General features: G+C 44.0%; 2 protein-coding genes across 3 annotated transcripts in view; one reads left to right on the top strand and one right to left on the bottom strand.

Annotated features, from left to right (window-relative positions):
- LOC127614454 (G-protein coupled receptor 135) overlaps positions 1–23527 on the bottom strand; it is a 131102-nt gene that overhangs the window by 48049 nt on the left and 59526 nt on the right. The window lies entirely within an intron of this gene.
- The window catches only part of LOC127614398 (disheveled-associated activator of morphogenesis 1-like), an 81523-nt gene that overhangs the window by 19377 nt on the left and 38619 nt on the right, over positions 1–23527 (top strand). For both annotated transcript variants that reach the window (XM_052085686.1, XM_052085687.1), the window contains exons 5-12: positions 222–316; positions 11058–11277; positions 11945–12058; positions 20556–20666; positions 21089–21192; positions 21272–21338; positions 23006–23123; positions 23229–23367. In XM_052085686.1, the coding sequence (XP_051941646.1) occupies positions 222–316; positions 11058–11277; positions 11945–12058; positions 20556–20666; positions 21089–21192; positions 21272–21338; positions 23006–23123; positions 23229–23367 (968 nt within the window). The remainder of the gene's footprint in view (positions 1–221; positions 317–11057; positions 11278–11944; positions 12059–20555; positions 20667–21088; positions 21193–21271; positions 21339–23005; positions 23124–23228; positions 23368–23527) is intronic.

Here is a 23527-nt window from a genome sequence, read left to right as displayed (position 1 = left end):
GTAAGTACACCTGAGAGACTCCTTCCCTTTCAACTTCTTCTCGCCAATTATTTTTTAAAAATTAAATAATGTGGGGAGGACAATAATGGGTAGTCTCTAATTCACTTTTTATGGACTGATATCCGAGAAGGATTTAAGGATTTCCTCTCTCTCTCTCTCTGTGTACATTATATATATATATATATATATATATATATATAAATAAACTTTTGTCTTGTCAGAGAAAGACCCTACTGATTATGGAGGACGAGGAAGAACAAGGAAGACAAAGGGTTGTAGAAGGCCTTAAAACAGCTCTGAGGACACAACCCATGAGGTACATCAAAATTATTTGTGACATGTACACTATAGTCTCATATTGTATGTGTTTTATGAGGTACATTTTTGGTGACACTGCAGGTCAGTTCAGATTTTTTTTTTTTGCATTTTTTTTTTTAAATGCATTAGTTGATGCGATGTGAACAGTGCAATTTGGATTTTTTTTCCCCAAAATTGACAACGGCCTCTTTCGTATGTTGATATAAATCACTTATGGATACGATGCGTCTGCAGTGTGAACGCTCATCTGAACACATCTGCTGGTCAAGGGAGTGTGCTTGGGAGACTACACACAATCATTCATTCATTCATCTTCCGAACCGCTTGATCCTCACTAGGGTGAGCTGTCTCCGGGCAGTAGGCAGGGGACACCCTGAATCGGTTGCCAGCCAATCGCAGGGCACAACCATTCATCAATCCGTAAAGTTTATGGTGACAGTGTTACTTTTGCATTTCACTTAATTTAATCACACCTGAAACATGAAGCATAACCTGGACGTTTGTGGTGATCATGAGGAGATCGAGGAGCATTGCATAATTTTTTTCATGGGTGTCACATCACGGCCACATTAAGGCTTCTATATTTGTTTGCTTTTTTTACGGTTTTACTGTCGCCAATCCATTTTTGATCATCAACCATCAACCACCATCTGATTGTTCTCAATCGCGCAGTCACAGCGTCCTACCTTTTCGGATCTCAGATGAGGTCCCGTGCCATCTCCACTCTTCTGTACCCCATGACGAGGGTTAACAGGGCCTTTGTCTGGGCCATACTTGTCACGTTACGCACGAAGCAGGAAAAGGAACTGCTTCGTACATAACAGAGCAAACTAGAATGAGTGGATCCCCGAAATAGCAGACACTGAAAAAGGACTGTCTCACAAAATAATATTTATTACAAACCAAAATAACACTGTCTAATTGAAAATACAGAAAGCGCCAGTTACAAACGAAAACCAGGAAATAATATAACGAGACAACGTAAAAAACGGCAAGGGAATCGATTATGTAAATACTATAATCTTAACAATGGGACGTCGAAGAATGTAAAGAACAGCAATAGTATACGAGTAGCGCTTTCTAAAATACATGGGCAACAGCAGTGGCACGGCATGCAATACTCCGGCAATGAGTCAACCGCCGGAGTGCCTCGATATAGCAGGTGCAATCACCGACAAATAGGCAGCAGGTGTGCAGACGGTAGAAATGAACGCCTGCCCCCTGCTGCCAAATACGGAACATGACAATACTAATTTGGACCATCCTGCCTCTCTTCCATCGACCTATGGAAGGACTACTACAGTGCTCAGCAGCAGAGCTCATTGGTCTCTGCTTTCGGTGGTTGAGCTCTCCACCTGCGCTACACCACATCCCGGACATCGCTCTTCGTCCCTCTCGGAAATATATCCACTGGGGGTCTCATCAGGGCTTCCACCTTGATGGCTCCAAGGGCATCACCTTATTCTAGTCACCCGCTGGCCACACAGAAACAACGGCCGATCCACGGACCACAGTGTGTTAGCTGGCGTAGCTAGGTCGGCTAATGCTCCTCGCAACAGCGATATTGTCGGCGTCAACTTCGGACTGCTCAACATCCGCTCGCTCACTGGGAAAGGCTGTCTTATCCGGGAGCTTGACTTTTTTTGTCTGAATGAGACCTGACAAACTCCTGGCGACTTTTCTCAACTTAACGATTCTACTCCCACGGCACGGGTTGTGGAGGTGGACTCGTGATATTATACCGCGAGAAGTGGCAAGTTCTTCCTATCTCTCTCCCTCTTCTCTCCTCTTTTGAATGCCTCACCTGTCAAATTTCCAGACCCACTCCAACAATCATAGCCACAGTATACCATCACTTTTTAAATGAATTGACTGCTGTCTGTCACTCGGTCTGCCCCCTGGTTCACCCCTCTTCTCCATTAAATCCAAAACCCGGAAACTTGAAAGACTCCATCGAAACACTGGTCTCACTGTTCACAAGGACATGTATACAGATCAACTTTCCCATTACAAGGACTCCAATTCTCAAACCAAATCACAATACTACTGTGGACTCTTCTGATCCAATACAGTACTGGAAATACTAGGACTCTCTTTTCTCTCCTGAACAAAATCACTCAACCCTCTGTCTCCCTACTCCCCCACTTTAATTCTTTGGACACCTGCAACTCACTGCTCCTATTTTTTATTGAAAAAGTAAATAAAATCCACCAACACCTGGGCTCCTCTGTACCCTTTCCCTCCCCTGACATTCCCACCTCCTATCAACTGCTTTCCTCTTTTGAACTACACCATCCTTCAATAATCTCAGATATCATCACTAAATCCAAAACTTCCTCGTGCCTACTAGATCCCCTCCCAACAGTCCTGGTCAAATCCTGCCTCACTGTCGACTGGAATTGTTCCTGTCCCCTTCAAAACTGCAGCTGTCACTCCTATCTTGAAAAAAACTGGTTCAAATCTCAATGATTTCAATAACCTACGGCCAATTTCTCACCTTCCTTTCATCTCCAAACTTCTTGAAAAGATTGTTGCCTCTCAACTTCACTCCGACCTCACCCATAACAATCTCTACGAACAATTCCAGTCTGGTTTCCATCCTCGTCACAGCACTGAATCAGCTCTCTTAAAAATCACCAACAACATTCTTATGGCAGCAGACGCCGGTTTAATCTCAATTCTCATCCTCCTTGACCTGAGTGCAGCGTTTGATACAATTTCCCACCCCATCCTCATTAATAGACTCTCCACCATAGGCACCACTCACACCCCCTTACACTGGTTTCACTCCTATTTCTCTGGCCGTTCTCAGTTAATCCAACTCAATTCCTTCACTTCACAGTCCCTCCCCGTCTCTTCTGGTGTGCCCCAGGGCTCTGTTCTGGGACCCCTTCTCTTCATTATCTACCTTCTCCCCCTTGGCAATATTTTCCGTAAATTTGGTATACACTTTAACTGCTTTGCGGACGACCCCCAGCTCTACCTCTCCAGCAAATCCGACGCCTCCCTCCCACCCTCCTCCCTCTCACACTGCCTTTCAGAAATTAAATCTTGGTTCACTCATAACTTCTTCAAACTTAACAGTGACAAAGCAGAAATCATCCTCGTCTGTACCAAATCCACCCTGCACAAAACCAACAGTTTCTCTCTCACTATTGATAACTCCACTGTGTCCCCCTCCCTTCAGGTCAAGAGCCTGGGTGTCATCCTCGATAGCTCACTATTGTTCCACTCTCATCTCAGTAACATAACCTGGTCCGCATATTTCCACCTACGCAATATAACCGTCTCCGTCCCTCTCTCACCCCTCACTCCACAGTTTCGTCACCTCCCGTATTGACTATTGCAATTCACTTCTCTTTGGTGTCCACAACAAATGCCTCCATAAACTTCAACTGATCCAGAATTCTTCAGCGCGTATCATCACTGGAACCCCCTCCTTCCATCACATCACCCCCCATCCTCCAACAGCTCCACTGGCTCCCTGTCAAACTGAGGATCAACTTCAAAATTCAAGCCATCCATAACCTTGTCCCTCCCCTATCTGTCGGACCTTCTTCAAATTTCCATTCCCTCTCTTTCCCTCAGGTCCTCAGCCTTCCTCCACCTCCGTGTACCCTCGACCCGTCTCAGCACGATGGGGTGCAGAGCTTTCAGCCGCTCTGCCCCAAACTCTGGAACTCACTCCCATCCGAAATATTGACTCTCTTCCCATATTCAAAACTCATCTCAAAACCCACCTATTTAAAACTGCATACACAGTTAAAACTCATCGCTTTTAGTATTTAAAATCGGCACATTGGCCCCTAAAAGTGATGTCAGTCCACAGTGCAACAGGCTGACCGTCACACCAACTGCCAGTAATTTTAGAAAAACTCCCACGACTTCTGCGCTCTCTCCTGTCTTCAATCACCATCTAATTTTACATGTGGGCTTTAATGACACATCCAGGAGGGAGTCTGAGGTGACAAAATTGGATTTTAACAGTTTCTTTCAGCTGTTGGGTGGCTTCGGATAGTCTGTTTTTATTTCGGGGCCCCTCTCCTCCCTGCCACTTGGACCAGGGCGATTCCGTGCCACAATCCCAGCCCAAACTGTTCTTCTCTCTCCAAAACACCTGCTTTTCTCAGCACTAAACCCCCTCACGAGATCCACCTACAAGCCGCAGCTATCACTTCCGCCCCTATCGGACAGTTTCTCTATTCAAATCATCACAGGCAGATACTTCCCCCACAAACAAACATAGCTGTTTCATCCGTGATAAGCTTTTATCGGTTAACACTTCCCTTCCCTGTGACCATGAGCGAAGACAATTTTTAAACCTTTTAAATTGCTTTTAAACAGCATGTCTCACAGCCAACTCATCACAGAGGACATCCCCTAGATCTGGTTAAAACCTACGGCCTGTCCATTATTGTCCTGGCTGTGTCAGAACACAAATTTAATCATCAGGAAGCCCCAGTGAGAACAGTGAGGAAACGCTCTCTTAACCAATTTTATCACGATTTTAAAGAGCACTCTTGCAAACGTCTGACTTAAACCCGGTGATTTTATTGTTTATGATTTTAACAGGAATTTTAAAATCAACATGAAATTTAGTAGCTCCACTTTATCATACAACTATAAAAATAAAGACGATACCAATGTGGAGAAATGAGGCAATCAAGAAATTCAAAAGAAAATGCAGGATTGCAGAGGTGGAGAAACAGTAACATACAGTTCATGATTGAAATATGTGAACAACTCAATTCCTACAATAAAACAGTCAACGGGGCAAGAATACCGTATTTTCCGCACTAAAAGACGCACTGGATTATGAAGAGCACCTTCAATGAATGGGCTATTTTTAAATTTTTCTCATATATTGCATGCACTGGACTATAAGGCGCAAGCTACAATGCATCCACTAGATAGAGCCACAGCCCTTCATTTGACTCGAGAGGCGTTTATGACCGCCTCCCAAAAACGTAAATTAACGATTACTTCAATGAAACTACGAACATTGAAAATACAGTAATGCACTAAAAGACGCACTGGATTATGAAGAGCAATAAATTCTATAGCCCCCCCTCCCCCCGACAGAATTAATTTAGGCAATTCCTTGAGCGTAGCTGCAACAGAAGATCAGAGGTCAGTAAATTGTAGGACTGGGCTGTCTCAGAAGTGTTTGTTATTTATTCCTTTGTTGTGTACTGTATTCACAATAGAGGTAAGATCGGGCGTCCTAAAATGTCAATCATTGCTTCAGGTTCGGGTCGGGCTTCTCTCTCGCTGACTTTTTAAAAATAAATAGATATATGTTTAGTACGCTGAGGCGTTTCGAGACCGTGCGAACCACGAGAGACCGTGGTTCGCAAAAAAACAGAAGTCGCCTCATCACAACATATACTATGCTCAACTCTTGCAATGACAATTCAAAGAACTCCTTCCTGCCTTTGTCTATTATCCACTCATCATTGTTCTTCTTTGTCTCTCTGCTTCTCTCTTTTAAAGTGCTGCGCTAGATTCTTAAGGACGTACTGCTACTCTGGTGTATGGCCCAATTTTCAACCCGTCAAAATGACGGATGGCCTTAAATTTTTCCCGTCAACTCTTAAAAAAATCCGTCACTGATGGGAAATTGTCGGTTAATGTTTGAGATGTAAATGTTTATACAGTTTTGTTTCACTTTGATTTCGTTACAAAAGACAGGCTTTAAATGATCATAAATCACCCCTCCCCCTCTCGAGGCCTCACAAATGAAATATGAAATTCCGGGTTTGCTTCTGGCTCGGGCCTGCAAAGCAAGTTAATTGGTCGGGCTCGGGCCGGGTCGGGCTTTAATACCCGCGGGCCGGGTCGGGTCGGGCTGGATTATTTTAGGCTGATCTTACCTCTAATTCACAAATGAGGAAATCACAAAACTAATTCTTTAGTGGGGCTATAGAATTAATTTTGTGATTTTCTCGCTTGATTTTCTATTTTGATGCATTATTTTCAATTTTCCCAGTTTCATTGAAGGAAACGTTAATTTACGTTTTTCTGAGGCGGTCATGAATGCCTCTCGAGTCGAACGGTAGAAGAGAAGGCACGGAGACGGACAGAAATAACTGTATTTGTTGAGACTGTGAAAACCCTTCATAAAGTGTGCGTTTTTAAATAGACAACAACACCAGAGCTCTCCTTTTTTTCGGAGCTGCAACAAAAACTTATTTAATAAAGCAGCGACACAGTTCACTGAACCAACAGCAAGTTATAACACTGTCATCATGTCTCCAGGAAGGAGCCATCTTGGGTTTGACATATTACCGTAATGACCATACACAAAGTGCACCGGATTTTAGGGCGCGCCGTGAGCTTTTAAATAAATGGAAGACTTTTCGATGCGCCTTGTAGTGCAGAAAATACGGTACCTTATTTTTCAAATTTTATCAGTTAAAAAAAAAAAACAACCCCAGATTTTTTTTCTCCACCTTTAATATTTTAACCATCTCTGATTTTAAAAAGTTCCCACACACACCAACGGACACTTTCATTCAGGACTTTGCAGATCAGAAGGAAAGTCTGTCCAAATCATGGGGTGCCGCAGCAGTCCTATTCCTGTCTGCTGTAGTTGGCAATGACCTGCTCTCCGAGACAGCACAGCCCCAAGGCCTACAAAATGTTGGGAGAGGTTAACACAGGAGCCTTTACCAGTGCCGACTGCAGAAGGGAGAAAGAATGCTCACATTGTTCTGTCTTTTCGAAGAGCTGGCTTTTTTGAGTCAGTCGATGCAGTAGGCTGACGATGGTGGCAACGTCCTTCACAATGTGACAGTAATATGATGCTAGGCTGAGAAAACTGCTCGGATCGTTAAAGTCTTTTGGCACGGGCCAGTTCTTCATGGCCTTCGTCTTCTCAAGGTCTGTGGCTACCCCAGCTGCATTAACAATGTGTACCAGGAAAAATGTCTCTCACTTGAACAGAGGGCACTTTTTCAGATGCAGGCTAAGTCTAGCCTTACGGATCACAGTGAAGACTTCCATCCCATGGTCCAAGTGTTCTGGAAAGTGGCAGCAAGGACTGGGAGGTCATCCATATCATGGAATTTCTGCGAAGACTCTCTCATTCACTATTCGTAGGATTTGCAATGACCAAATGGGACCTTGAAGCGCCATAGACCTTGGCCTACATGGGATGCAGTCTTGGGATATGCCTCTGGTGCCAATTCCACATGCCAATAGCCGTTCCGCAGCTCAGGTGAGCTGAACCAGCAGGGCCTGGTGACAAAATTGATGATGTTATCGATTCGAGGTAGAGGGTATGAGTCTTTCCGGGTGAACTTGGTGAGGGGATGGTAATCCAGATGGAACCACCAAGTTTCATCTTTCTTCCGGACCAGAATTACAGGTGCTGACCATCGGCTCATTGACAGTTTGCTGACTCCTGCTGCCAGCATTGATTGGATGCTTTGTTTAACCATGTCCAATTTTGGTGAAACTGTCAGCAGCGTGGCAGCAGTGGCTGCTGATTCCCTGGTGTCCAGCTTGTGCTTGACCAAATTGGTGTGTGTGCAATCCTCATTCTTGGTTGCAAAGATGTTGGACCTGAAGTTGGACAATCTGTTTTTTGTTCAAGCCCTCACGGCTCTGTCTGTACAGTTTGTCAATGGTTTGGTAGGTGCCCAGATCATCGCTGCTGATGGTAACCTATGATTTTGTGCATCTGGTTGTGGTCAACGGATGTATGGAAGGGGACTGCTACAGTTCCTCACCCTTTCAGTGTAATGATGGCACAGCTTGAGGTGCAGCACAGCTCCAGGTATATCCACCACCGACTTAGTTAGCAAGACTAATCCAATGATGCAGGTGTCCTGTTTTGCAACCAGGCGAATTCCGTGGACCATCCGTTTTGCAGGCATAGGAAACTGGTCGGGCCTTCATGCTCAACATTGTGGTCCGTTCCCCGGTGACAATGGTGATGTGGTGCTTGATGGGGATCCCCGCTGGTGGTGGGGGACCAGCAATTCCAGGCAAGGAATTGGACATGTCTTTTCCAGACAAAAGTTGTGGGCAAAAGTTTTTTTTTTTTTCCAAAGATCGCGCCCGAGTAGGCAGCCTTCGGCAAGTGCTCTTCAAGAGCCTTGCTTTCTGTTCTTTTTTGGTGTTTTTGTCTTTTGTTTTGTCACATGTTGTTTCATCGTGCGGACCTGATATGGACTGTTTTCAGCGTTTTTTGGCCACGACATTCGTCAAAGGAGAAGCATCTGTGCTTGGTGGCTGCGCCTTCTCGGCAGCACGCCTGTACCAGCACAGATTTTGGTTGGGAGGAATGTCGGCGCCATTGACTGTCGGTGCTGGACAGACCTGGGGCGCTTGTGTTTTTTGCGCCTGTAATGGGCAGCATTTTTCACAACCCCGTTTTGTTCAGTGGCTATGTCGACGCTGTTGGACAGTCGGCGTTGGTGCGGCTGAATGGATGGCTGCTGAAGTTGAGGATGAGGAGAGAGGAGCGTTGGCGCAGAGCGCTGATGCGCATTTGGAACCGTGAGTCGCCGCTTAGAATTGAAATGGATTTCCATGGGACAGGAGAATTGAACCAATCTCTTTTCATCAATGGATGCTACAGCTTCTTGTTGACTTTGAAACTTAGCTTGTAGCTGACGTGTGCACATTTTGAGCATAACACCTCTGATCCACTGGTTAAAGGAAAATTTGATTCTCTCCTCTTTCATCTCAAACTGCTTCAAACAACAAAGCGTGTGATGGAAAAGTGGTTATGCCTGCATGCCTGTCTGTGTTTTATGTTATGTGTTGTGTTTATTGTTTTACTTGATGTTAACTGTTTTGTTAAGCGCTTTGTTACAGCTGCCGCTGTTGTGAAAGCGCTATATAAATCAGCATGTATTGTATTGGGGGCGGCCCGGTGGTCCAGTGGTTAGCGCGTTGACCTCACAGTGCAGAGGTCGTGGGTTCAATTCCGGCTCCGGCCTCCCTGTGTGGAGTTTGCATGTTCTCCCCGGGCCTGCGTGGGTTTACTCCGGGTGCTCCGGTTTCCTCCCACATTCCAAAGACATGCATGGCAGGCTGTTTGAACACTCCAAATTGTCCCTAGGTGTGAGTGTGAGCGCGAATGGTTGTTCGTCTCTGTGTGCCCTGCGATTGGCTGGCAACCAGTTCAGGGTGTCCCCCGCCTACTGCCCGAAGACAGCTGGGATAGGCTCCAGCACCCCCGCGACCCTAGTGAGGATAAAAGCGGTTCGGAAAATGAATGAATGAATGAATGTATTGTATTGTATTGTAAAACATGCTTAGCACATTCAGCTTCACTTAGAACACAAATATGCTCCTTGAACCAATCTGGTTGGATCCCCTACATAAGTACCTGTCAGGATAATTCCTCCTGAGCTGTAATGCCCAAGGTACTGTATCCTTTCCACCCATGACAGCAAAGGTCGACAAAATAGGCGCCCAAACTCTTGCCTTCTTTCCATTGCAGGCTAAACAGCTTCTCCCGGCATCATCAGTGTACACGGGATGACAAAAGCTCTGGCGCAAGGCTCCTTTTATTGCTCGGGTCTTAAACTCTGGTACTCGAGGATCACTCTGCTGCATGTTTAAGAGGTTTCCTCCTGTATCACACCTATTTCAAATGATCGGGATCATTATCAGGCCCCTGCAAAACTTTCTGATCATTTGAACCAGTTGTGTTGCAGGTGGGAAACTTCTTAAAAAATGTCTTTCTCCATTGTAGCGTAGCAGCTTGACTATACCTCATTGCTGTGGAGGGAATGAGGCACTGGGATAGCCCATGCCCTTAGTTTCCGCAGGATACCCATGGAAGCCAGGTCCGCTTCTCAACTCACCTGCCTCCGTGGTTACTTTTCGCCTCCTCAATGTACCCCTGGTTGCAGAAAGTGCTTGCCGCTCTTGGGAGTTGCTCTATAAGGCGGGGCTCACTCCTCTCTGGACCATTGAACCTCAATCTCTGATTGTGGTGTCCCTCTGCAATCCCACTTCTGACACCACTGCAACGCCCCTTTCTATGTTTAAAGGACAACACTCTTCAGCTGCTTTATTCATTCAGGAGCTGCTATCAGCCATACCTCACGCACAATCACCCAACACACTGACTGCCTGCTTTAGATAACCTGACATCCACAGTGACAAAGCAAATAAAGAGCTACTTTTAACTTAATACAACAATTTAGAAGCATGCTGGGAAGTGCGTGACTTCACCAGCGCTACAAAAGCAAAAATATATATTATATATTATATATTTTAATATATATATATATATATATATATTTTTTTTTTTAATATAGCATGACTAAGAGCACTTCTGGCCGACATGCTGTTTATATAGAGAAAAGGCGGAGTGAATGACAACAGGCATGCGGAAGTCCGCCAATGAGTGAAGGGTGGGCGTGTAAGAGGACGCTAAAGGCACGCCCCTAGCAGGTAGCAGTCGCGTGAGTACATTGTAAAATGGCTAAATAAAGTACAACCGAACTCAGTTTTGCTTGCGTTGCCTTTTTAAAAACGTGTTTTTACTGTGCGTGCATGCATTCCGTATGTTTAAGCTGGCGTGTGTTTTACCATGCCTTGCTGCGCCTAATAATACAGTGCGTTTTGTGTATGTGTCAAACACAGAAATAGCACCAGTTACTGAGACTGCGCCCAACAATACGGTGCGCCGAATGGTCGTGAAAATACGGTATATTGCCTCTTCAACTTGATGTATGTTTTACAGATGCGCCTTTCTGCTTGATGTCTCACAGGTTTGTCACAAGGTTTATTGACTTAGATGGCCTATCGTGTGTTTTGAACTTTCTCAAGTCAATGGACTATGAGACAACAGAGTCTCCGGTCCACACGTCATTGATCGGATGCATCAAGGCTTTGATGAACAATTCACAAGGCAGAACTCATGTCCTGGGACACAGTGAGAGCATCAACATCATTGCACAAAGTCTTGTCACAGAAAACGTTAAAACCAAGGTACATGTATGCAAGCATCACATTAACCTCATTATTTATTTGCGTTGCCCCCATGCCCTAAAAACACACACATACATACGCACACAAACAATAACAACAAAAATCTAAAACCATCTGCAATATTGTCTGTGTAGCATTTGGATGAATGATTGTTTTAAATGGAGGCTCATTTAATGGAAAGACTGAAGATTTGAATATATTTCCCTTCTTATCCTTGTTTTTCTTTCGTAATCATGTGAAGAGACTCTCGATCAATCACTTGTAATCAGTTATGGAAACTATGGGAAATTGCTCCATCAACCAAAGCAAATTTATTGTTGCATTGTGTGCAATTTATAAGTGCATGAAATTTTGAGGGTTTTTTTTTAAACCTTTTGCAAATGTTTCATTTGAACTCCCTTCTATAATAGTCAGGTATAATTAGAAATAATATTTACAAATGGATGTAAATACATTATATAACACATAAATGTCACATTTTCACTCATAACTGATTTCATTTTGTGATTCTACATGTATATCACCTTTATTATAATGACATGACATTTACTAAATGCTTTGTGAATCTCGCTTTAAATATATTTTTTAAAAAGACAATTTAAAGAAAATTCTTAGACACATTTGAGAAGTCTCCTTTCTTACTTGAGGTTCCTTCTCTCTCTTGTAGGTTGCCGTCCTTGAAATTCTGGGTGCAGTTTGCCTGGTGCCTGGAGGCCATAAGAAAGTACTTGAGGCCATGCTGAACTACCAGACCTTTGCCTCAGAAAGAACACGCTTCCAGGTCAGATTACTACTTATACTCTATTTTACACCAATATTCTGCTTTAAACACGCTCCAACCTTCCCATCCAATTTCAGATTCATAGATGGTGGTCTGCATTGGTGCCGTGATTTGTTTTACGGTATCTCACTCGTCAACTGATTCTCTTACTGGATGAATAAAGTATTGATCTTTCTTGCCATGGCACCATATTAGCAGCCATCTCGTTACCTCTGCGTCCTGTGTCCTAGATGCACAAATTTCCCGCGGGATGCGCAGTTACAAATAATGTGCGTATTTGGGACGAAATTTCTCAGTCAAAATTTTAAAAAAAAATGAGACACACGTACACACACACACACGCGCGCGCGCACACACACAGGCGCGCGCGCACACGCACACTAGCACGCATCTAAACAACACTTAGACACCGATTAAAGATCATAGAGTAACCCACGTGATAAGACAGAAAGAAGATGCACAGCCAATCAACATGGCTTTGCATCTTCTCAGCCCCCCACCACCCACATGTACTGTATATGTTGCTCTATGTGACTCACTGTTGTTTTGCTGACTTTCGCTGCTCCTCGCGGACTTTTTGCAGACTTAAAAAAAGAATAATATTAATAATTTTATTTTTATTTTTATGAATATGCGGCCCGGTAGTCCAGTGGTTAGCACGTCGGCTTCACAGTGCAGAGGTACCGGGTTCGATTCCAGCTCCGGCCTCCCTGTGTGGAGTTTGCATGTTCTCCCCGGGCCTGCGTGGGTTTTCTCCGGGTGCTCCGGTTTCCTCCCACATTCCAAAAACATGCGTGGCAGGCTGATTGAACACTCTAAATTGTCCCTAGGTGTGAGTGTGAGTGCGAATGGTTGTTTCGTTTCTGTGTGCCCTGCGATTGGCTGGCAACCGATTCAGGGTGTCCCCCGCCTACTGCCCGAAGACAGCTGGGATAGGCTCCAGCACCCCCCGCGACCCTCGTGAGGATCAAGCGGCTCGGAAGATGAATGAATGAATGAATGTTTGAAAAAATCCGCGATGCACTGAAGCCGCGATAAATGAACTGCAAAATAGCGAGGGGTCACTGTATATGCTCATCACTGTGAAAAATATTATGAAACAGTCTTGGTTATTCTATAATTTACTGGTTGTAGCATGGTAACTTGAGGAATACAACATTCATCACAACATGTAGCAATGCTAATGTTAACTGTTGGTAGAACTAATGATGATGTGTTAGATTCTTTCGTCAAATTGATCGTCGATTACACATGCATCGTTTTGGGAAGAGGATGTCAAGCCACATCAATACTTACCTGTATTAATGATTACCAGTCAATTAATCTTTGCAGTGTGAGATTGGAAAAATAATACTCAAAATAAAATACTCAAATTTGTGGTATGCTGTATTCATGATGCCATATTAGTACATCATATTTTGATCCATTTATTTTTTGGAATAAACCTGGAGTACACAGCTGCTGATATAATCAGAATCAGAATCATCTTTATTGGCCAAGTATGTAGAACACACAAGGAATTTGTCTCTGGTATAACACGTTGCACTAGTATCATCGTAAACAACAAAATCATTGAACCATTTTAGAGTAACCAGTAGTTTTGTAGTACCATTTTGTGGTGCAAGAAGAGTGACTACGTCAGTGACTGTTTAAGGAGTTAATGGCTAGAGGGAAGAAGCTGTTTAAGTGTCTACTGGATTTGGTGCGCATGGATCTGTAGCGTCTGCCTGAGGGGAGTGGCTGAAAAAGGTGGTGAGCAGGGTGCGGGGGATCGAGGAGGATTTTCCGTGCCCTTGTCTTGATTCTTGCAGTGTGCAAGTCCTCAAGAGTGGGTAGGGCGGTGCCAACGATTTTTTCTGCCGTCCTAACTGTCCGTTGAAGTCGGATTTTGTCCTTTTTTGTGGCGGCCCCAAACCAAACCGTGATGGAAGAACACAGGATTGATTCGATGACTGCCGTGTAGAACTGTCGTAGCACCTCCTGTGGCAGGCCATGCTTCCTCAGCAGCCTCAGGAAGTACATCCGCTGCCGGGCCCTTTTCAGGATGGAGATGGTGTTGACTTCTCACTTCATGTCCTGGGAGACTGTGATTCCCAGGAACTTGAAGGTCTCGACGGTTGACACAGGGCAGTTGGATAGTGTGAGGGGCAACTGAGGAGAAGATGAGGAGAAGAAAGTCCACGATCATCTCTACAGTCTTGAGTGTGTTCAGCCCGAGGTTGTGTCTGCTGCACCAGAGCTCCAGCTGCTCCACTTGTTGGCGGTACGCAGAGTCGTCGCCGTCTTTGATGAGACCGATGACCGTGGTGTCGTCTGCGAACTTTATGAGTTTGACAGCTGGATCTGTTGAGGTGCAATCGTTTGTGTAGAGAGAGAAGAGCAGTGGCTAGAGGACACATCCCTGTGGGGCTCCAGTGCTGGTGGTGCGTATTGATGATGTTGTTGCTCCCAGTCTCACCTGTTGTGTCCGTCCCGTCAGGAAGCTGAGGATCCACTGGCAGATCGTAGGGGACACACCGAGGTGGAGTAGTTTGGGGGTGAGGAGTTCCGGGATGATGGTGTTGAACGCAGAGCTGAAATCCACAAACAGAATCCTTGCGTAGGTCCCTGTGCTGTCGAGGTGCTTGAGGATGTATTGCAGACCTATGTTGACTGCGTCTTCCACAGACCTGTTTGCCCGGTAGGCAAACTGGAGAGGGTCCAGCAGGGGTCCAGTGACAAGGCGTTCAAAGGACTTCATGACCACAGACGTCAGGGCGACAGGCCTATCTATAGTCGTTCAGTTCCGATGTTGCCGATTTCTTGGGAACTGGGATGATGGTAGACTGTTTGAAGCAGGATGGGACCTCACATAGCTCCAGGGATCTGTTGAAGATTTGTGTGAAGACCGGAGCCAGCTGGTCAGCACAGACTTTCAGGCAGGAGGGGGACACTTTGTCGGGCCCCGGAGCTTTCTTGATCTTTTGCTGCTTGAAGAGCCGTCTCACGTCCTGTTCGTGGATCTGTAGTGGAGAAAAAGAGGGTGGGTGGGTAGGTAGAGTGGTTTCTGGTAGAGGTGGGTGTGTGTGGGAAATGGGGGTGTCCTTTTCAAATCGGCAGAAAAACATGTTTAGTTCATTAGCAAGACCCTTATTGTTCACTGTTTGGGGGGGATGGCATTCTATAGTTAGTGATTGCTTTCAGGCCATTCCATACAGATGCAGAGTCGTTAGCAGAGAACTGGTTTTTCAGCCTCTCTGCATAGCTTCTCTTTGCGATGTTAATTTCCTTTGTCAATTGGTTTCGGGCATGTTTGTATAGTGCCCGATCTCCACTTCTAAATGCGGCCTCTTTCTCTTTCCTGAGTTGCCTGAGTTTGGGAGTAAACCATGGCTTGTTATTGTTGAAGGAGCGGAAGGACTTCGTTGGTACACACATGTCCTCACAGAAACTGATGTATGATGTTACAGTGTCTGTGTATTCATCCAGTGTGCCCGTTGAAGTTTCAAAGACGCCCCAATCAGTGCAGTCTAAGCATTCTTGTAGAGCTAGCTTTGCTTCATCTGTCCATTTTTTCACAGTCTTAACAACCGGTTTAACACATTTGAGTTTCTGTCTGTATGTAGGTATTAATAATAATAATAATAGATTTTATTTATAAGCGCCTTTCACTTAAGCCTTAACCCAAGGACACTTAAGTGGATTAAATTGTGGTCAGAAAGACCCGATGCTGCACGGGCGACCGATCGGTATGCATTTTTGATTGTTGTATAGCAGTGGTCTAGAATGTTGCCTTCTCTGGTGAAACAGTCGATGTGCTGCTTATATCTGGGAAGTTCACGGTTAAGATGTGCTCTATTAAAATCGCCCAAAATGATCAGGGGTGACTCTTGGTATTTTAGTTCGAGTTTGTTTACTTGTTCGGCTAGCGTTTGTATCGCTGTGTTAGCGTTAGCTTGTGGCGCAATGTAAACACCGACTAGTAAAAGGGAGGTGAACTCACGTGGCGAGTAGAATGGCTTGCAGTTTAAAGACAGAGACTCCAGGTCCGGGCTGCAGTGTGCGTCGAGCTTCGTGACATCAGTGCACCATTCTTCGTTGATATAGAAGCAAATCCCACCACCTTTCGATTTCCCTGATAGCTCCGTGTCGCGGTCGGCTCGGAGAAGGCGGAAGCCGGGTAGATGTAGCGCAGAATCTGGGTGGCGGTCACTGAGCCAGGTTTCAGTGAAGCAGAGCGCAGCAGAACGTGCAAAGGTTTTGTTGGTCTTTGTGAGGAGAAGAAGTTCACCCATCTTGTTTGGCAGAGATCGTAGATTAGCAAGATGGATCGATGGGAGCGGGGTTCGAAATCCGCGCTGCCGGAGCTTGACGAGCACGCCGGCTCGCTTCCCCCTCCTCCGGCGGCGTTTCCATGCTCCGTACAGCGCAGCCGCTCCGCTCGCGATTAGCTCCGAAAAACCTTGTGGATTTTCGTGTGCTCGTGAAAAACGACCGAGCATAGACTCCCCAATGCGCAGCAACTTTTCCCTCGTGTAAGTAAGCCGCTCAGGGTTGCCAAACACAAACGAAAATGACAAAAACAGGGATAATACTCGGGAGCGTGTGACCGAGGCTGCCATACCTGTCGGCGCCTGATGACTATACTCAATGTTCATTGTTAATGCATAGTTTTCAAACATTTAACCTTGTAATATTATACTTAGGAGTTTCAGATTTCTTGATTATGAATATCAGTCAAAATACAAAAATGGGTTCCCATGATGAACGTTTACGGAACCCAAAATTAGTTACCATTGGGTAATACGACGAAACCGAAAAACGCTTACTGTGAATTTCCGAAATCCTCAGGCCTGCTACCGAATTATTTAACATTTTGCAGCATTTATTTATAATGTTGTTGTTGTTTGTCTTATTATCATATGCAATTGAATAAGTAGACCATTTCAGAATTCGAAATTTGGGACTCTCGAAACGCATAATAGGACTAATACTTTTCTGATCAGCGAGTCCCTGGGACTTTTACAGTTTACCACCAGCGGTAAACTGTAAAATTATTACTGATTATTATATCACCCTCCAAACACATATTGACCAAATGATTTTGTTTGCCAGCATTGTTCAGTTCCTTTGAAAGTCGACATTTGAGGCCTTGAGGCTCCAATCTGCAATCATATTCGAAGGCCGCGGTGCCCAACCAGTCAATTGCGATCAATCAATAAACCGTGGACATGGCCCAAATGGACCATGAGGTTGTGTAAGGGAAAAGGAAAAACATAATGCGTGTGTTCGTATTATCATTGTTATTATTAGTAGTACAGTACAGTGGTACCGCTACTTATGAAATTCATTGGTTCTGGGAGAAATTTAACTAGAAAATGTTGTAAGTAGAGATGCGTTTTCCATGTAAATGCCCGAATTCGTTCCAAGCCCTCCAAAATTCACTCATAGTTTTCTAAAGCATAAAAATGCATCAGAATATGTAACAAATACATGCAAAAATTAGATTATTGCACAATAAATGAGAGTTGTGCATAATGTAAAAAAACAAAGAATAGAGTTAAGAATAAAAATGATGGCCATTTGACTTTTAACTGCGTCCTCATCATTGTTTGCCCTCTTTAGTTCATGTATTCTCTCAGAAGTGCCTTTTGCCTGGCATTTGGTAAAGAACTGATCCAAGAGTGTTTGCTTTTGTTGTTTGTTTTAACAATCCTTCGAAAACATCCAAGGCAAACATCAACATAGTGAGCGATCATCCGACTGGTGAACACTTTTTCTGGGTGATTCACATTTATGTAAATCTATGGGAACGCCTCATGGCCCGATGGGCAAATGAACAGGACGCTGCATCAACACATTCTATCTACACACCTAGACACGTATGGGTCTCTCTTAGCCAATGGGATGCCAGGTTGATGCTTGGAAATAGCCAATGGCAGAGCAGCTATAAGTATGTTGCATTCATGAAGCTCATAGCTGCGAGTAGCAACTGATACTGTATTTTTACCATTCATGTGTTGAAATTTTGTAATAAGAGGCAATATTTTCCTGTTGAGGCATTTCGTAACTTGAAAATGTCATATGAAGAGACGTTCGTAAGTAGAGGTACCACTGTAGTAGTAGTAGTAGTAGTAGTTGTATATTTTTTGTTAGTGCTCTCTATGGCCTACGCAACCTACAAGTGTCATGTCAACACAATAGAAAAAGAAAAGAAGAAAGTAGGTCAGCTTTAAGCTATGGTGCATGACCTGCATCACCGGAAGTTGTTTGCGATCAGCAGTTGCTTGCAGAGCCGTTAAGATTTATACAGTACATATTTTTCTTTAGTCTCATTCAAAGCTTCTTTATTTGATCCACAATGCAACAAGGACATTGACAAATAATGTGTTTCTGGAGTGGCATTTTAAAACTGTACACATGATCCACAATCGAGATATTTCCGCACTTTCCACACTTCGAAAGAGCATTCTTGCCTCTTTCTATCAGGTCTCCCACTTAGGTAGACAGTGATATCTTTTTATTTTTATTATATTTACAAACTCAGAGATCTACTGGTCTTGTATCTGGTTTATGTTTCTGCTTTATTCATGTTAAGACTCATGCTCATCATGGTGTTTGTGTGTGTGTGTGTGTGTGTGTGTGCGTGTGCGTGAACTGGTTCATCGCAGAAGGCTGACTGCTTGACAAGTCGATCTTGGGTCAAAAAAGTTGGGGCATCCCTATTCTAAGGGGGGGAAAATGTACACGTATATTTACAAGGGAACGTGAAGGTTGCCGTTGCGACTTGGATAAAAAGGAAAAATCCTTAGTCAATTAGTATTGTTCCTCCAGTAGACTTGTTTTATGCTCATGAGTGTAGCCAACAATAGTGGTTGGTGCCTTATTAATCCTCCTGGTATGTTTGCTTGTCAGGAACCCGTTCAATTTGCCCCGGTGCATTTTTTATGATCAAAAATATGCCAGAACCCAAAAGATCAAGCACTCTTAATTTTTCATTACTAAGTAACTAACACTATTTTTTTTTACTACAGAGGGGATTCGACCATTGGCCGATCCTTCGGACACAGGTTCTTTTCTTTCTCTAAAATGTGGAATAAAAACCATGACATTTTTTCTTCACTTAATCACAACGCAATACAAATCGTTACTGGCCTCTGTATCCTACAGACGTCATTAGAGCTTGCCGACAAAATACTAAGTAGAGTATTTATAAATGCAACATGTGCACGTGAGTTGGACAGTCACGCCCTCATGCAAAACATTAACAGAGAAAGTCAAAACCAATCTGATCCGGTTTGGTTGTAAAAGTTGGAGTGGTGAGACAGACCGGCCCCCCCCTCCAACTCCCCCCACCCTGCTGTCTTCAGTCTGATCGTTCATGTGGCGCTAGCAACATAGATAATCGAGAAAACAGTTCCTTTTTGATGTTAAAAATGTCCTCTTGGAAGACCTTATCAAGGTGCGTGTGATAAGGAACAATAAAGGAGAGAGTGAATCACAGTAAGCAGGAAATACTTGAAACAGTATCCTACATTCTTTGTTTCAAGAGTTTGAACAGTCAACAACAAAGGAGGTAGTAAATCATAGCAAGGGATGAAAATCCCTCTACATTAACAATATTTGATACTTACCTATAACAAGTTCAATTAGGACACGTCAATTGTTTTTCATCCAAAATAAAATAAAACCAAAAATATAAATGCATGTTCTAATGCACAGGTGTCAAAGTCAACTCCCGGAGGCCAGATCAGGCCCACCACGTCATTTAATGTGGCCCCCCGAAAGAAAATCATGTGCGTCAACTTGCACAATCCTTGCTAAAATCTGTACCAAAAATGTCAAATTGTCATGTATAATAAATGAAGAGATTTTGCAATAATTTTGTTACCCTGTTTACACTCACTTGAACAATAATTGACGATTGTAGTTGGCTAATTTCCAAACTAGTAATACATTAAATTTGGTGTGTACAAGTAATAATGCAATGAGTCTCATTTTTGTGGTTTCACTGTTGGCCCTCTGAAGGAAGACGTAACCCCAAAGTTGCCCGCAGCAAAAACTAGTTTGACACCCATGTTCTAATGTTTCACCATTTTATCACTTTTGGAAGACAAACATATAAAACACAATTGTTTCTTCCCCCTTTGGAAGCAACCGATAAGCAAGAGGACCATGGTTACTTTACGATGGTGTGTTTTTGCCGATCCCAAGACTCACTCGCACACACACACACACACACACACACAATTCTACTTGATGCAGTCCCCTCTCCTGGACCTTCCTCAGTGTAGCTGCAGCAGCTGGGGTAGTTGGCAGGTGCTCCCTCTGTTGGATCTGCAGTACATAAATATTGTTTGGATCAATGAAGTGAAATTGGATAACAAAGCAACGTGCATGCCACATTGGTCACTTTGACAAAGTAGTTATGAATGCAGCCACAATTAATAGTTGCTGAGACCTTGCATGATTTGCTTGCACGACATGCCATCGTCTCTATTTTCTGTTTTATGTGTAGACTCTCGTGACGGACCTGAATAGAGCAACAGGTCGCTACAGAGATGAAGTGAATCTAAAGACTGCCATAATGTCCTTCATTAATGCAGTACTGAGCCAAGGACCAGGCGAGGTAAAGATACTCCTGTCTGTTATTTTGAAGGACATTTTCACACATTTTGTTATTCCATTCTACTAAAATTTGACAATGATTTTGTTGTTCACACAGATGTCAATAAATGTTCCCTTCTCGACCTTGTTTCTTTAATTTCTCATTATCACGGTCGGGTGAAAGTAGCTCATTGGTAAGGACCTGGGCTTTGGAATCAGAAGGTAATGGTTTGAGTCCCACGCAAACTAACCAAAGTGAAACTACTCGATAGAGAAATTCGAGTCTCCATTCTAACTACTGTTGAGATGCCCTTGAGCAAGGCCCTGGATGAACCCCCCCAGTCTTAGTCCTGTGCCGCACCACTTGCATAACGTAGCATCTCTCATCGTATACATGTGTATTTTTTGTAATGTGGTCTTTTGGAATAATGTGTGCATCTTCAGACCAGTTTGGAGTTCCGTGTCCACTTACGCTACGAGTTCCTGATGTTGGGAATTCAGACAATCATTGATAAACTTCGCTCCCATGATAATGCAACACTGGACAGGTGCATAATCCGTGAAAGTCATTGAAACAGCATATTGTGGAAGGCAACCTTCTCACACATTGCATCTGTTGTCTTTCAGACATCTGGACTTTTTTGAAATGCTGAGGAATGAGGATGAGCTTCTGTTGTCCAAACGCTTTGACCGTGTAAGTCTTTTCTCAAATAAAAACAACTCTACTTCTGGTCAGGGGCTTGCCCGCGACCCTTGTGAGGATAAGCGGATTGGAAAATGCATCGATGGATTGATGGATGATCTTGGATGCCCTATCAGTCACTCTTTCCCCATTGTACGGTCAAAATACACAACGGATAAAGAATTACAGAAACATAACATCCAATCTTTACACCCTGCTTGAAATCTCTTGGCAAATCAGCCTCTTGATTAGCCTCCCACCCCGACTCCACTGCAATTATACTACAGCTGACTCATGGACAGAGGAACTCGGTCTTGCGTTGAGATCAGCCCAACTATTTCATCACAATCTGTCAAAATGACATTTTCTGAAATAGGCAGTTAACATTTTCAACACTGCTTATCCTGAAGAGTGAAGAGGGTCACTGGAGTTGCTGGAGCCTATCACAGCTGTCTTGGAGCGAAAGTCACATTACCGCCTGAACTGGTTGAGAGCCAGTCGCAGAGCACATAGAGACAGACAACCAAACCCGCAATGACACTGTCACTGAGTAGCAACCGATCCCATGCTGTCCAAACGCAAGTCAGCCGAGTGTACAACTAAACTATCAGCGACGAGTTATGAATTAAATGTATTACAGTGTTCCCTCACTTATCGCGGTTAATGGGAACCGGGACCCTGCCACGATAGGTGAAAAACCGCAAAGACGGTTGGCTCCCTCCCAAGGAAATTTTTGTGTAAGTATATGTGGGTAACAGCATGTTTAAAATATGGAAACAGTATTTATACTTTCCATATTTGAGACAAATACAACAGCAGTACATGTATTTACTCCAATCTTTAATTATAAAACCTCATACAGTAATTAACATCCAGCAGCATTGCCTTCTGCGAGTCTTGTGTTAGTGGCGCTCTTGACGCTGTAGCCGCCGTTAGCTTCCAGCTAGCTCCTGTGGCCAGCTAGCTGGCTCGATGTGGTTATGATGCGACAATTAATCAGTGTTGATGAGGAGGAGGAGGCGAAGAGAGACGTGCTGCTTTTTTCGGACAAGCCCAATCGCGCGCTCTCTCTCTCTCTCTCTCTCTCTCTCTCTCTCTCTCTCTCTCTCTCTCTCTCTCTCTCTCTCTCTCTCTCTCTCTCTCTCTCTCTCTCTCTCTCTCTCTCTCTCTCTCTCTCTCTCTCTCTCTCTCTCTCTCTCTCTCTCTCTCTCTCTCTCTCTCTCTCTCTCTCTCTCTCTCTCTCTCTCTCTCTCTCTCTCTCTCTCTCTCTCTCTCTCTCTCTCTCTCTCTCTCTCTCTCTCTCTCTCTCTCTCTCTCTCTCTCTCTCTCTCTCACAAACACAACAGCGTGACGCGTGACGAGACACTGATCAGAGAGTAAACAGCGTGACGAGAAGGAGAAGGAGCTGCGCAGGGATGCGAAGATGCGCAGCCAATCAGTTCACGGCATAAATCCACTCGTCCTGTCATTGGTCAATGTCGTGCCGGGAACCAATCATGCGTACAGTCATGTACAAAACCTGAGTCTTTCTGCATTTTTTCTAAATACAGTACTTTTGAGGGAAAAAACGCGATGTAGTGAAGCTGCGATAAATGAAGCGCGATATAGCGCGGGATCACTGTTTTATTATTATGACTACTAATAATAACAATGATAAATGTGATTATGACTGATTTCAGGTTCATATCGAAACTAGAAGTGCAAGCCAGATGTTTGAGTTAATCAGGAAACGTCTGTCCCACACTGAAGCTTACCCTCATCTCCTGTCTGCACTGCAGCATTGTCTCATGATGCCATGTAAGGCTTTCTGGCTGTCGACATCTATACAATTTATGCAAACTCATTCAACCTGTATTCGATACGCATAGCAATAGTTCCTCACTTACTGTTTTCTGTTCGCAGTTAAGCAAAATAGTACCATGGTTCACTATTGGGTACTGTTGGATCGGATAGTTCAGCAACTGGTTCTGCAAACAGACAAAGGCGAAAACCCTGATGTTGCTCCCCTGGAAGACTTCAACGTGAAAAATATTGTTCGAATGTGAGTATCATCAATGTTTTGGGTTGTGCACTGCTGGTACCAATAAAATTAGTTGTCCAGATCTATGAAGCAAGCAGCGTTTGCCTACAATCCCTTTTAAATTATTTTGGAAATGGAAGCTCAATTGTATGTTCTCATCTATTTCACAGTTTGACTCTGC

The sequence above is a fragment of the Hippocampus zosterae genome, chromosome 14, assembly GCF_025434085.1.
Source record: "Hippocampus zosterae strain Florida chromosome 14, ASM2543408v3, whole genome shotgun sequence".
Lineage (NCBI taxonomy): Eukaryota > Metazoa > Chordata > Actinopteri > Syngnathiformes > Syngnathidae > Hippocampus > Hippocampus zosterae.
This window is presented reverse-complemented; position numbering and strand designations above follow the sequence as displayed.